The sequence below is a fragment of the Notolabrus celidotus genome, chromosome 13 (genome assembly GCF_009762535.1).
Source record: "Notolabrus celidotus isolate fNotCel1 chromosome 13, fNotCel1.pri, whole genome shotgun sequence".
Classification (NCBI taxonomy): Eukaryota; Metazoa; Chordata; class Actinopteri; order Labriformes; family Labridae; genus Notolabrus; species Notolabrus celidotus.
The window spans coordinates 33,334,005-33,348,777 of record NC_048284.1 but is presented as its reverse complement, the minus strand read 5'-3'; the positions used below and the strand labels follow the sequence as shown (position 1 = coordinate 33,348,777).

Genomic DNA, 14,773 nt, shown 5'->3' with positions numbered 1-14,773 from the left:
CAGCATACAGTGCTTCTTGCAATATTTCACCTGGTCGTTGGTCTTGACGTAGCCCTTGTCCAGAGGGCTGTCCTCTCCATAGCGAGCAAACATGACCAGACCCATCATACAGCCGAGACACAAGACTATCTGCTGGCATGGGAAAACTACATAGCAGGACCTGGAGGAGCATAAGAGATGAAGACAAACATGATACGAGATGAGACACATTTTAAGGGTACCACTGACAGTTAAATAGAAGAGATGATATAACTACTGTAGAGTATTTAAAGCTGCAGTGTTAAACATTCAGATGCTCATTTAAAGCACTTTCCAAACGACCTCTTTCCTCCTTCATCTTCTACAGGAGGAAGCTTTAAAGCCTCTGGTAACCCAAATCAACAAAAACATTCTACCTATGATATTTCAGACCACATGTAAAAAGTAAAAACTATGTAAAAATATTAGAAATCAACTTCGATCCATTTTTCAAATATGTTTTTTAACACTTTTTCACACTGGGTTTTAAGGGGGCTGGTTTAACGTAATAAACATCCAAGTAAACCCTGCCCACTTCATCTGAGTGTCAGAACGTTATCAAAAAATGAACTGATAGTATTTGAAAAATGGATTTAAGTTCAGTTCTAATATTTTAGATATATATAATAGAATGCACATGTGACTATAAATATCAGAGGTAGAACCTTTTTGTTGATTTGGGTTATCAGAGCTTTAAACTCGATACAAACTGTTGTTCCAAATTCAAACAGCATCTTTAAAGGAAAACAGCTGCAGTCTAACCCAGGTTGAGAGATTGATTAAAGGTGCATTACTTTCCCCTGAACTAAAAGGTTCCTGTGCCCCCATTGTTGTCTGAAGTCCCGGGTAGATTGTGCAAATCAGGCCAGTGACGTATGGAGAAAAAAAAGTAAATGCACTACACCACCAGACCAGTAGAGGGCAGTAAAACAAAGAGGAATGCCATTAATCAAAGATGACACCATAGAAGCAGACGGACAGGCAGGTATCATTATGAGCAACACAACAGTTAGCCTGTTAGCATGAAGAGACTCAGCTGGCTCTGTTTTAGATGGTGCTATATTTCATCACAGATGGATTCACTGAATCAACACGTGAGAGGAGATAAGCGCGAGTAGCAAAGACGTTTCAACACGGCTTTAAAATCCTTTTGAACTCAAAAAGCCGTGGCAGAGATCGACCGGTGTTTTGGTTTAAACAGCGACCCTGTTAACTGGAGACTTTCAGCCGGATGCATCCCTCATAAACCTCTTGGATATTGAATCTTAAAACTCACTGTGTAAACTCCACAAACACTGACACGTTCAGCTGAAGGTCTCCAGTTTACAGGGTCACTTTTAAAACCGGAACACCGGGAGAGACGCATTCACGGTGGGCTGAGAGAAGACTACTGTTACAAGCTGCTAAATCAAGAGAATCACAGCTTCTTCTTTTGAAAAGTACACACACATACAAAAAAGATAGAACAAATAAAAACTAATGAAAGAAAGAGAAATCAAGTGAATCACAGATGTGTGTGATGTTATTGTGGACAGAGGGCGGAATAAAAACACTGCCAATCAGACACATTTAGCATTGCAGGCCCTGCCGCCCGAAAGTCCCGGGACCTTTGAAAACATGGGCTAGGGGGGGTAGTGAACTAAATTTAGACCCTGGGTCCACCGGTCAAAGTTCCTCTGGTCGAAAAGCACGTTTACATTGTGAATTTTGCACTTCAGATTAAATATTCTGTGGTAAAAGAAGTGTCCCTGCATCATGATATGTCAAAGCAGCATGGATTAGCTTAGCATTATGCGATACATCATTGCTACTTACATGATGGCCTCTTTTTCTGTGCGAGAACTGAGGTATCTCTGGACTTGGGCCTGGTTGACCCCGTACAGAGCCAACATCAGGAAGACTCCTCCCACACCGAGGGTCCAAAAAGTATGGCGCTCCAGGGGGTCCGGGTTCAGGCTACAAAGATGTATGAACACAATATGAACCCGAGTCCAGAAAGCAAAGCCGAGTATGTTCAGTCAGTGAGGGTACGTGATCCTCACTTCACTCCTAATACCACTTACTCAAGTCCAGCGATGCGGCTGCCATTGACTGCTTTCTTCCACACCTCTGATATCCCCCCTGCCTGACTCGCCCCGACCACGATGACGGCCAGCTGGCCTGCAAACATCACCACCGTCTGGAACACATCCGTCCAGATCACTGCTTTCAGACCGCCCTGAAACACAAGAGCATCATCAGAGTCATCTTTCATATTGTTTTGTTGTAACTAGTTTAAAAAGTAGACTCACCAAAGCTGTGTAGAGCGTGCACACCAATCCCATGGCCAGCACCGCCCCCCACAGATCAAAACCTGTCACTGCACGCGAAAAGAAGAGAGGGAGGGCATTGGTTTACTTCATTATCTAGGTTAACAACAACCACAAGAGTGGTATCTTCCGTAAGGTGTACCTATGGGCATGTGTTAGTAAAGATAAGGTTGATGTATCCTGCTGTGCTCGTGCTACTCTCACCTGCATTGAGTGCCAGGGCCGGAGCATACAAGACCACACCCATATAGATGACCTGCAGAGGAGGAGGGGAAAGAAAAACAGAGCTGCAGAACAGGAAGGATCACAGAAAAAGCTGAGTGCAGAGGTCACATTTTGGAGCAGTACACGTGTCCAGTTTTATCATCTTCAGTAAAACCTCTGACTCTTAAAGGGACCACCATTTCAGAGATCTCAAATTCACACATGTAATCAGCCTATTCAAAACATAACTAAGCACGTGTTGTGTTTTTAATGGACAAAGAACCCTCACTAAACTACATGCAGATGTGTGTCTAACATGAGTCTGGTCCTGCTGGAGGTTTCTGCCTGTTAAAGGAAGTTTGTCCTTGCCACTGTAACTTGCTAAATGCTGCAAAGTGCTCTGCTCATGGTGGATTAAGATGAGATCAGACTGAGTCCTGTCTGTAAGATGGGACTGGATCTGATCCTGTCTTGATGTTGGGTCTTTGTTAATAACAGAACATAAGGGTCTAGACCTGCTCTGTTTGGAAAGAGTCTGAGGAGAACATTTGTTGTTATTTGGTGAAGACTGATTAATCGATGAGCAGTGGAGTATTATTCTGAAAGTGAAGTCACACATTTGTAAGAACAAAGTTTCAGACTTTTGAGACAGTTTGTCAGAGAGCCTCATCGCCTCTCACTGCAGACTATGCTGCCGTTCTTGACCTCCTTACATTATACTGTTCAGTTGGATTTAGCATCATAATCATAAACTAACCTCTTCATTAACTTCACATTAAGCAAACTTACCTGATGGATCCATGTTTCTTATTGTTACAGCGCCTCACTTGGTTTATGTGGCGTTCCCTGTTAACTGGCTGCGTCTGCTGCATAACCAAGTGAAGCGACGACGTTTCTATATAAATACTATTTTCAGATTTAGTGTTTCTCATCAATGAATACATTTTTCATGAATATTTGTGCCTTAGGTTATGGATAACTTCTTATTAGATTTTCATGCATATGTGTACTTATATGTATGTGTATATGTTAATGTAGAAACTTCAGTTATCAGGCCCCTCTTCTTTGGATCATCTACCAGTCAGAGTCTGGGAGGAAGACAACCTCTCTACTTTTAAGAGTAGGCTTCAAACTTTCTTTTTTGATAAAGCTCTTCGTTATGCTGCTATAGGCTTAGACTGCTGGGGGAACTGACCAAGCGTGCCGGATACGGCCCTGGTGGTGAAGCTTTCAGCAGTGTGACTGCCCCCTGGTGGCTGGCTGCAGTATAGGTCAAAAAATCCGTCTCCCCCATTCATTTGAATTGGGGAGCAGTCAAACTTTAAAAAATAAATACACGTAGTACGAATGTTTCTCACATCCGTATGCTGTGGTGATATGTAGTAAGTATTTGACTGTTTTGTGTTCAAGGCCTCTTTTTTCTGAAAAGTTTCTTTTTTGTTAGTTATTAGAGTTTAAAAAACAGGGTTTTACTTCCTGGTTTCCTTTGATTCACAGCCGCCGTAGAACGAAACTTCAAAGGACACACAGCGTCTTGTGACATTACGCTGTAGGGCGGAGCTTGTTACAAAGGCTTCACAGGCTCTGGCTGCACAATGGCTGCGCCCAGGAGAGGGATTTTTTGGCTTCAGAACTGTACAACGGGAAGAGGCGGAGCAACGCTGTCCATTTTTATTTACAGTCTATGGAACTGACACACTGGGATCCTGTCTCACTCCCTTGCCCCCAAAACCCCTCATCTCTTACTTTAACTCTCCCTGTCCCATTAAAGTTACTAACCATAGACCTTTCTGGAGTCCCTGAGCTCCCTTGTCTCGTAGACGTCCTCCTGCTGTGGACGTTCCAGACTCCAGCTGATACGGACGTGCTGGACTCCAGCGGCAACAGCTTCTACTACTCGTCTCATCACTATCACCGCTCCCTCTCTCTCTTATTCTCCTCTATCCCTCTTTCCAGACCCAACTTGGTCTCAGCAAATGTGGGTCTAACATGAGTCTGGTTCAGCTCGAGGTTTCTGCCTGTTAGAAGAAGTTTGTCCTCACTGCTGTCGCTAACTAAATACTGCGAGGTGCAATGCTCATGGTGTAACACACTTGGAAAATCAAGTACAAAACAATAGAAATAAATAAATAAATAAATGTGACTTCAATCTCAGAATATGACTCTTCTCCTTTGGCTCTGTTTCTTTATTTTTTGGTCTCAAATATGACGTAGTGTATCAGCCAAGTAATGTTTTAGCATCTGGAACTCAAGCCAAGATGCACTTGTATCAGAATTAACATCACTGGTTAAAACTCAAGTTGCACTGCTGGTTCTCCTGGCAGTTTCTCAGTAGGAGGGTCATCTGACCTGCATCTCCTGTGAGTAAGACATTCACTACTGACAAATACATCATCCAACCCCACTTACAAGAGGAACTATCCCTAACAGAGATACAAAGCTAATTTCTTTACTTATCTTTAAGGGGTTAAATCTTGTCTCTCTTTTATACAAATGTCCTCCACTAGCTCCCTGATTTCCTGCGTGAGAAATCCCTGAAACTAAGGAAGTATGAAGAAAAAGGTACCATCTGAAAGATGAAGGTCACAGTCCCACATATGCGCACAGTCTTGTTGAAGCGCAGCTCCAGATACTGTCGAGTGAAACAATGTAAAAGAAAACAAAAAGGGGAAACAAAATTAAAAGTCAGACAAAAGTTATCATCTCAGAGTCATTCTGTCCTCAACCATCAGAGCTGTTGGTGATGTTTGGTCTACGGATTATCAGAGGAGACTCTCTGTGCTTACAGGACGTCACGCAGCATTGTTTGATCTCACACTCAGTGATACAACGAGGGCCGCAGGCTGTAGATGAATACTCTTTTACGATGTTCTCATGACAAGGACATTTTTTCTGTAAACATTGACGGGTCAAGGATAAGCAGATAAGAGGTCAGATAAGAATGTGGAGCTCTGAGATCATACTTTAGCGAGACAAAGCCAAGGGAAGCAGGAGACAGGTGGAGAACAAAACACAGGAGGCAGACAGAGACAAGGAGACGTTACAATCAGGGAGTGTTTGAGGGCATTTCATGAACAGGACATTAAAACCACCATCAGTCATGTTGGAGTGTGTGTGCATGTCTGAGTTTCTTCCATCGTGTGTGTACCTCATAGGCACTGGACAATCTCAGCCTGTAGAAGACTGGGATGAAAATGTGAGCTGGGATGAGCAGGCCCAAGAAGTACGAGCAGCCCAGGAACCAGTACTGAGTCCCGAAGGTGTACACCTCAGACGGAGCACCCAGGATGGCTACAGCGGACTGAAACGTGGCCAACAGGGACAGAGACACGGGCAGGCAGCTCATGGAGCGGTCGGCCATGAGGAACTCCTGGAACAGACGAAATGTTAAAGCCTCAGGAGACGTAAATGGAATATTTAAAATTCATACAGAATATCAAAATTAACTAACAGCTAAGGCAACACTGAAAGGGGCTGGCTGAGACGGTCTGAGCAGGAGGGGAGGAGTTCTGTTGAACATGTGTGCACGTGACTCAGTGTTTCATTTCTGATTGGTTGGATATTTATTACATAATAAATATCAGGTTAAACCAGCCCCCTTAAAACCCAACAATCGAAGTTGAGTTCTCATATTTTGACATCATTTTTAGTTTTTACATATGGTCTGAAATATCACAGGTAGAATGTTTTTGTTGATTTGGGTTCCTAGGGCCTTTGAAGAGTGACAGAAAACAGTCCAGACTAGAAGATGGTATCTTTTACAAAACACAAGTGTACCTGCGTGGTGCGCTGGCGTCCACCAGAGAAGGCATAAAAAAGGCCGATGCCAGCTGAGGCCACCAGCAGCAGGGCGAAGATGACGTAGTCCACCGTAGTGAAGTGCATCTGAACGACCTCCCCCATGGTGACGCTGAGCGAGGGGAGCTGGGGAGGCTGTTGGAAGCACGGCCTCGGAGGGCGATCACAGCACCTATGAAAGTTCCGGACCCATAGCGAGACTCAGAAGGAAACCTGGAGGAGAAAAGGTGAGGAGAGGATCACTCGCTGAGGCCGGGGACGAGGCAGGACTGGACAAAGACGAGAGAAACACAGACCGTCAGCTGTAACTCCAAAACATGTCATGTGACCGGATCAGGCTCAATATGTTTTGGAATTCAAGTAAAAAGTGATCAATAGGCAAATGATGTAAGTGACAAAAACAATGAAGGTAGGTGCGCAAGTTTTAACTCGTCCAAATAGAAACTACCAGTGAAAATAAACCAGATCAGAGGGTCAAATTGAGCTTTTACAAAGATTTGAGGAGCAGCTTTCAAAATGAACTCCTCAAAAAGAGTTTGGAAAAGTTATTTCAGCCAATTATTTCTCCTCTTTAATAATATCTAAAGGTGCTGTATTATATATCATTAGAAAGCCCGATTAGTCTCCTTTACAATGAGGCATAACTTGTAAGTATCGTGCTTCTGTGGAATGAGCAACACAGATAAACATGTGGGTAGCACCCCCCAAAAAATGTCCCAAACTCCCCTGCAGTCTTCTCCTGGTGTTCACTCTTGTTCTGAGCTTCAAGAGCTGCCAGGTGTGTAACAGTCACAGGTGTAAGACTGGGACCTGACACACTGGGATCCTATCTACTTTAAGTCTCCCTGTCCCATTAAAGTTACTAACCATAGATCTTTCTGGAGTCCCTGAGCTCCCTTGTCTCGTAGGTTCCTCTGAGCTGCCGTAGACGTCCTCCTGATGTGGACGTTCCAGACTCCAGTTGATACGGACTTGCTGGACTCCAGTGGCAACAGCTACTACTACTCGTCTCATCACTATCACCGCTCCCTCTCTCTCTTATTCTCCTCTATCCCTCTTTCCAGACCCAACTTGGTCTCAGCAGATGGCTGTCTAACATGAGTCTGGTTCTGCTTGAGGTTTCTGCCTGTTAAGGAAGTTTTTTCTCTCTGCTGTAACTAGCTAAATACTGTGAGGTGCAATGCTCATGGTGGATTAAGGTGGGGTCAGACTGAGTCTGTTTGACCTTCAACAACTCCTGGATGAGGAATGGGACGCCATCACACAGCAACATGAGACCAGCATGAGGAGGAGGAGCCAGGCTGTTGTGGCTGTGTATGGATCTTCCACATGTACTGAGGTCCCTGACAGTATGACACGAATAAAGTGTACAAATGGACGATATGTGTTGTTTTGTCCTAAATACTGTGTGAGGGTGAAATCATCCAATCAACCAAGAAACTCAACACAAGAGTGAACGCCAACAGAATAAGACTGCAGGGGATTCTGGCACTTTTTTGGGGTGCTACCCACACGTTTAGCTGTGTTGCTCATTCCACAGAAGTCTGATCCTCACAAGTTATACCTCGTTGTAAAGATGACTTATCAGGCTTTCCAACGATATATATAACACAACACTAATTGGTATTAATAAATGGGAGAAATAATTGACAGAAATGACGTTTCCAAACTGTTTTGAGGAGTTTATATAATATCTTTATGAACGACCCTGTGTCCAGAGAAGCTGTGACGCTGTGTGAATCCTTCATAGAAACAGGATGTGGTGATCTGAAAACATTGAAACCCAACATTCATTTTAAATGAGAACAAACAAAACGCCTCAAACGTTGAAACGGAGACATTTTAGCTTTTGAAGAATAACAGGCTGATTTTTTTATTTGATGCCAGCAACACGTTTCAAAAGTGTTAGCACCTCTCTTAACAACATTCAGCGTTTGGAGACTGAGGGGAACAGCTGCAGTCATTTTGAAACATAAGTGTGATCCCATGTTTTGATTTGATGCAGGAATTCAGCATCTTGTTTTATGTGACATTCAGGAGGTGAAAACTCCTGGTGTGAGACTACGGGCTGCAGTCAGGGAATATTTTACTCAATGAGTATTCTATTGATTATTCTGGCGATTAATCAAGTCATTAATTGGTGAATATTGCATTGTCAGCTATTTCTTTTCATTAAAGAGCAAGAGGTCTCTTAAATGAACAACTAATTGTTCAGCATTTTAAAAAACAACATGTTTTATGTTAAAATGTTGACACCATCTAGTGTAGTAAGTAAGGCAGTCCCTCCAGGATTTCGTGGGATTTTTTTGTGAGTGTTGCGGCCCAGAAAGCCTGAATTTGCGACAGCTTTTTGAAAAAATTGTGGTGAAAGTTGCGATTTTTTTTTGCTTTCCCCCCCCCAATAACATCTCAGGGGCAATTACATACGCTAAATTACAGTTGTTTTTAGAAAACATTCTTGATGTGGCCACTGACTGTATTTTGATTCTCTTGATTCACAGAAAAATGCCATGAAAGGACTATATTGCACATTTGCGACGGTCCCTGAATGCACCTCGCAGCGACAGAGGCACAGACAGTCAGTTCACGGCACTCTGAAAGGAATCTGCATCTTTGATGACGAGGAGTTGATCCAAACTTACTAAATGTGTCTGATGTTTCACCAAACTGGAATAAATCAAGCTGTAGATGCAGAGCTTTTTACGGTGATGGCAGCAACAACGTCAAACATCAAATATTAAACAGACGTCCCCCGGTTGTGTCTTTGTCACTAACGCACCACAGGGAGAAAAATCATCAATGAAGATGAGACAGATGCATGGAGGTGAGGAGAGCTGGTTCATAAAGCACACCTGCTGCAGGTAGAGACCAAGCGAACACTGAGCCCCTCAATCTATAAATAACAATGTTGTCATGGTCACTTGTCCTGCCTGCTGTCCCCTCTCTTCACTCGTTCTCTGTGCGTGTTTTGTTGTTGAAAAGTGCCGAGCAAGTGAGGACTTATGGTTATGTTCCAAGGAAGTGAAATTGATGATGAAACCGATGACGTACAGGGGCTGAGATTGAGGTAATTGGTCAAATTTGTGGGAAAGTTGCGGTGATTGTATAAAATTGCAGGGCCGTGCAAAAATCGCGCTGATTGGTTGAATTTGCGTTGATAGTTGCGATCGCGAAATCGCAACTTCCTGGAGGGACTGGGAAGGGATAATGTATGGTCAGCAGGTTGCTATGGGAAACAACCTGCTTCACGTCGGAGTCTTGTCTCATCCTCAAGGGGTTCTTTTAAACTAAATAAATGAGGCAAATGTCACAACTTTGAACCCTGCTGCTATCATCACCACCGCTCATGGTTTAACTTTCTTTGGAGAGATCACTAACCTAAAGTTTCTCTCACCTGCTCCACTCCTTCATCATATTGATGGACAGGATCCAATATGAAAATGTCCTTAGCCTGACGATACAGCAGCACATTGTTTACCAATATGATGCTAACTGAAGCTAATGGTTTCCCCTCACCTTATGATCTATGGTGTCAACAAGCAGAAGCTAAATGTGTCTGAACTCTTTCCTGTGGATTGATTTGACATGACGTGTGATCAGTTTGTCTCTGGTGTTGCTCATGTTAGTGAAAGTTAATAACCATCGTCAAGGGGTTTGGACCAATCAGAATCAAGCACCTTACACAGCCGGAAGATCAGTAAGAGAGCCGGGTAATAAGGACAATATACAATGAGGAAGTACAGAGTTTATCTGCAGCTTACACAGGCACAGCATACATACACAACATACAACCCCGCTGTAGTCCTGCACAGACCGACAGAGCCACAGCAGACTCCCTCCATGTGTCATGGGTCTTGGAAAAGACAAAGTGGCCAATTACAGACCAAAATAGTGAGAGAGTGTGCTGGCTGTTAGCGATGAAGTGATAAATGATGCCAAAATGTAAGTTAATGTGGTATCTGCTATTAAAAATGAACCCCCGTCTGACACTTCAGCTTTTCATGTGGTGAAAACTCTGTCTACAGATGAACTGATGAAGGCAGACGTCATGTTTATATAAATCAATGAATTCACAGACAAGACTGATATGCCACAGCTGTACACATACACTACCAGTCAAAAGTTTGGACACACCTTCTCATTGGAAATGGAAATGGAAATGGACTTGTACTTATATAGCGCTTTTCTAGTCTGTTTGACCACTCAAAGCGCTTTTACACTACTTGTCACAGTCCCCACACATACCCATTCACTCACTGATGGTAGAGACTGCCATGTAGTGAGGGACCATCAGTGTTAGCTAATCTCATTCATTCACATTCACACACCTCTGAACAACAGAGGGAGCAATTTGGGGTTCAGTGTCTTGCTCAAGGACACTTCGGCATTTGACTGCTGGAGCTGGGATCAAACCACCAACCTTCTGATTGATAGACGACCGACTCTACCCACTGAGCCAAAGCTGCCCCATTCAATGGTTTTTATTTGTTTCAATTATTTTCAACATTGTAGATTAACACTGAAGACATCAAAACTATGAAAGAATCTGGTTTTGCCATAATCTGGATTACAACAGTAGTCAAATAGGGCTATCCATTGTGTACTAACCCTACCTCTGAACAACACAACTGATGGTCTCAAACACATTAAGAAGGCAAGTCATTCTACAAATGAACTCTTGACAAGGCTCATGTTCATTAGAAACCATTCCAGGAGACCACTTCATGAAGCAGACTGAGAGAATACCAAGAGTGTGCAAAGCTGTCATGAAGGAAAAAGGGGGCTACTTTACAGAATCTAGAATATAAAACAGATTCTGCTTTGTTGTTCATTCAATAATTCCATATATGTTCTTTAATAGTTTTGATGTCTTTGGTATTACAATGTTACAATGTCATTTAGCAGATGCTTTTATCCAAAGCGACATACATATGAGAACAAGAACAACACAAGCAAAGATCTAGACAAGAGGAAACAAGATCAGTACGAGTAACAAAGTGCTTCAAGTCAATTTGGATGCAGGTTCTGCCAAGCAGTGTAAAGGCAATGCACAAAAGTAATTACATAAATATATATATATATCATCAACAATTAACTATTCATCCCCACAATAATGACCAAAGTACCAAGTGCTGGGTCACTCCAGGGCTGAACACAGATTCCCAGAGTAGAGCAGGACAGTGTGAGTCAACTGTAGCTGGAAGACACGATCTGCCACTATGTTTCAAATAATTAAAATAAATACAAACCCTTGAATGAGAAGGTGTTTCCAAACTTTTGACTGGTAGTGTATGAGTCTCTTTACTTTACAAGTAATATAATCTGAAGCAAGCCTCATATTAACGCTGGAACTAAAGCCATCAGGGAATCGCTTTTATTGACTTGACTCAATCATTTCAAATATACAAACACATCATCTGTGTAAATAAAACCAGGTACAATAAAAAAAAAAACTACACTATTTTAATGCCTTTTTGTTCAGGCAGAAACACAAACACAAATGTAAGTTCCTAAACAATACAAGAAAGTGTTTGTTACTGATTGAAAAAGAAAAGAGTGGAGAGTGGAGAGGAGAAAAAGTAGATGAATGTACTTACGTGTGGGATTAAGCTGCTGCTGTGGCTGCTGCTGGCACACACTGGCCTCAGAAACTTCAGGCTCACTGGAAGGGAGAATCTGTGAGACCACATCCAATCACTGCCCCTGCAGAGGCAGAGAAAAAAAAAGAAGTTTAGATAAACCACCACACAGTAAATACATCAGAGAGACAACATGTCGCAATGTTTTTATCAAACCACTCAATACCTTTCAGTGTTTTTCAAATACCGCTGTTTCTTTTCTTTGTGGTGCGGGTCGCTTCAACCAAACAGAACCTGAGCTCTCATTATGTTTCTACAGGAGAGACATTACAGAGTCCTCTTACTACTTTCTCATCAGGGGACGTGTTTTTGTTGACCACGAAGAGATGCTCCTCGCTGTGTTCACAGTGTGGTGTGCTGCTCTCTGTTTCTATCAGTGTTCTCATGGAGGGAGAGGTCATGGGCAGCAGAGAGCTGAGGTAAGAGTGAGACAGGTTTTAAGGACGGGGGCCAAAATAAGTGAGAATAACAGAGCGTTTACAAGCAGGAGAGGACGGGAGGGTGAACCATAAACAGAGGGGACTGTAGTATATGATGATAGGGGTGTGAAAGCACATAGGTTTGTACCAGATCGTTTCAGTACAGGCCTTTCTGTTTGGTGCAGACCAAGCGGCAACCTCCGGTCTAAAAATATGAGTCAATGTGGAAGTGTTAAAAGCTGCAGTTCATCGAGGATCCGCTTGAGGCTGGCTCCAGAAGTACCGGAAGTCACATACACATGAATGGGAAAAAGACGATCTTTGCAGCATTAATAAACATGTTTACAGCCTGGTACAAAAGATGAGTGTAGTCTGAATATCTCATTTCTCGATGTCCTCTCACTGTGAGGGGGGTGAAATTTTTTCTAATTCGGCAATTTCAAAGTTATTGAGATTACTAGTCTTCCAATGAGAGGCACAGCTGCCTGCAGGAACACTGCAGCTGTTGGCTAGGAGGCTCAAAGCCCGCCTCTTCACGTCACACTGGCTCGACAGAAGCAATATGGCTTCAAAACAGCTCTTCAGAAACAGATGGGTGACGTCACGGATACTAAGTCCATATTTTTTACAGTCTATGGTGCAGACACGTGCAGAAATGGTACAGAGCAGTCCTTAAGGTGATGCAAATCCAGTGTCCCCACACTGACTGAAAACAGGAATGCACCACACACAGTGCGCAGCTCATCAAGTACGCTACTGACAACATTAGTTTCAGTGCAGTGACTCTGAAATTATCACCTCAATACAAACTGAGTTTGTATCACCCGTGAGCTCAAACAGTGTGTGTGTTAGTGATGAGCGGTGTGTGTGTGTGTGTGTCGGTTATGAGTGCTGAGTAGATCCGATGTCTTGCGGAAAAATAAACATCAAGCCTCTCATGGGTTCATAGAAAACAAAAATAAAGTGTCCTTCAGCTAATAAAGGTCAAAAAGTCTTAATCCCAGAAACATGGTTTCACCATAGACTGTATAAATAATGGACGTAGTATCTGTGACGTCATCATCTGTTCCTGAGCGATGTTTTGAAGCCAATCGTCGGCAGCAGCCATATTAGTAATGCTGAACTCAACCAGGCAAAAACACACACAGGATCGTCAGGGCCAGTTTTTACTACTTTGAACGTCAAGCTACTCTGCAACCCAAGGGGCAATCTCCAGTCTCAAAATATGAAGCCCATGCAGAAGTGTTATAAACTGCAGTTCATCGAGAATATGTTGAGGCTGGCTGCAGAAACACAGGAAACCACATACACACCCATTCAAAGAAGACGATCTTTACAGCAGAAATAAACATGTTTACAGCCTGGTTCAAAAAACAGCTTTGCTCTACATAACTCATTTCTCTATCAGCACACACTGTAGGGGGTGAATTTTTTCTAACGCGACGGTTCAGAAGATATTAAGATTACGAGTTTTGCCCAAATAAGGACATGACTGACTTGATTGACAGGCGGGAACACATACAGTGGGGCAACAAAGTATTTAGTCAGCCACTGATTTTACAAGTTCTCCCACTTAGAAACATGAGAGAGGTCTGTAATTTTCATCAGAGGTACACTTCAACTATGAGAGACAAAATGAGAAAAAAAAAATCCAGGAAATCACATTGTAGAATTTTTAAAGAATTGATTTGTAAATTATGGTGGAAAATAAGTATTTGGTCACCCACAAACAAGCAAGATTTCTGGCTCGGGCAACGAAGGAGTGGCTCCGTAAAAAGCATTTCAAGGTCCTGGAGTGGCCTAGCCAGTCTCCAGACCTCAACCCCATAGAAAATTTGTGGAGGGAGTTGAAAGTCCGTGTTGCCCAGCAACAGCCCCAAAACATCACTGCTCTAGAGGAGATCTGCATGGAGGAATGGGCCAAAATACCAGCTAGAGTGTGTGCAAACCTGGTGAAGACTTACAGGAAACGTTTGACCTCTGTCATTGCCAACAAAGGTTATGTTACAAAGTATTGTGTTGAACTTTTGTTACTGACCAAATACTTATTATCCACCATAATTTACAAATAAATTCTTTAAAAATCCTACAATGTGATTTCCTGGATTTTTTTTTCTCATTTTGTCTCTCATAGTTGAAGTGTACCTCTGATGAAAATTACAGACCTCTCTCATGTTTCTAAGTGAGAGAACTTGCAAAATCAGTGGCTGACTAAATACTTTTTTGCCCCACTGTATGTGTTCCCGCCTGTCAATCAAGTCAGTCATGTCCTTATTTGGGCAAAACTCGTAATCTTAATATCTTCTGAACCGTCACGTTCGAAAAAATTCACCCCCTACAGTGTGTGCTGATAGAGAAATGAGCTATGTAGAGCAAAGCTGTTTTT

General features: G+C 42.7%; 1 protein-coding gene across 1 annotated transcript in view; it reads right to left on the bottom strand.

The window, feature by feature from the left end:
• The window catches only part of slc5a6a (solute carrier family 5 member 6a), a 46,914-nt gene that overhangs the window by 9,465 nt on the left and 22,676 nt on the right, over positions 1 to 14,773 (bottom strand). The window contains exons 2-10 of the mRNA XM_034698844.1: positions 11,927 to 12,032; positions 6,309 to 6,542; positions 5,680 to 5,901; positions 5,098 to 5,163; positions 2,532 to 2,583; positions 2,310 to 2,377; positions 2,082 to 2,236; positions 1,834 to 1,974; positions 31 to 160 (exon numbers count right to left, since the gene is read on the bottom strand). Coding sequence (XP_034554735.1) covers positions 31 to 160; positions 1,834 to 1,974; positions 2,082 to 2,236; positions 2,310 to 2,377; positions 2,532 to 2,583; positions 5,098 to 5,163; positions 5,680 to 5,901; positions 6,309 to 6,434 — 960 coding nt within the window. The 5' untranslated portion in view covers positions 6,435 to 6,542; positions 11,927 to 12,032. The remainder of the gene's footprint in view (positions 1 to 30; positions 161 to 1,833; positions 1,975 to 2,081; positions 2,237 to 2,309; positions 2,378 to 2,531; positions 2,584 to 5,097; positions 5,164 to 5,679; positions 5,902 to 6,308; positions 6,543 to 11,926; positions 12,033 to 14,773) is intronic.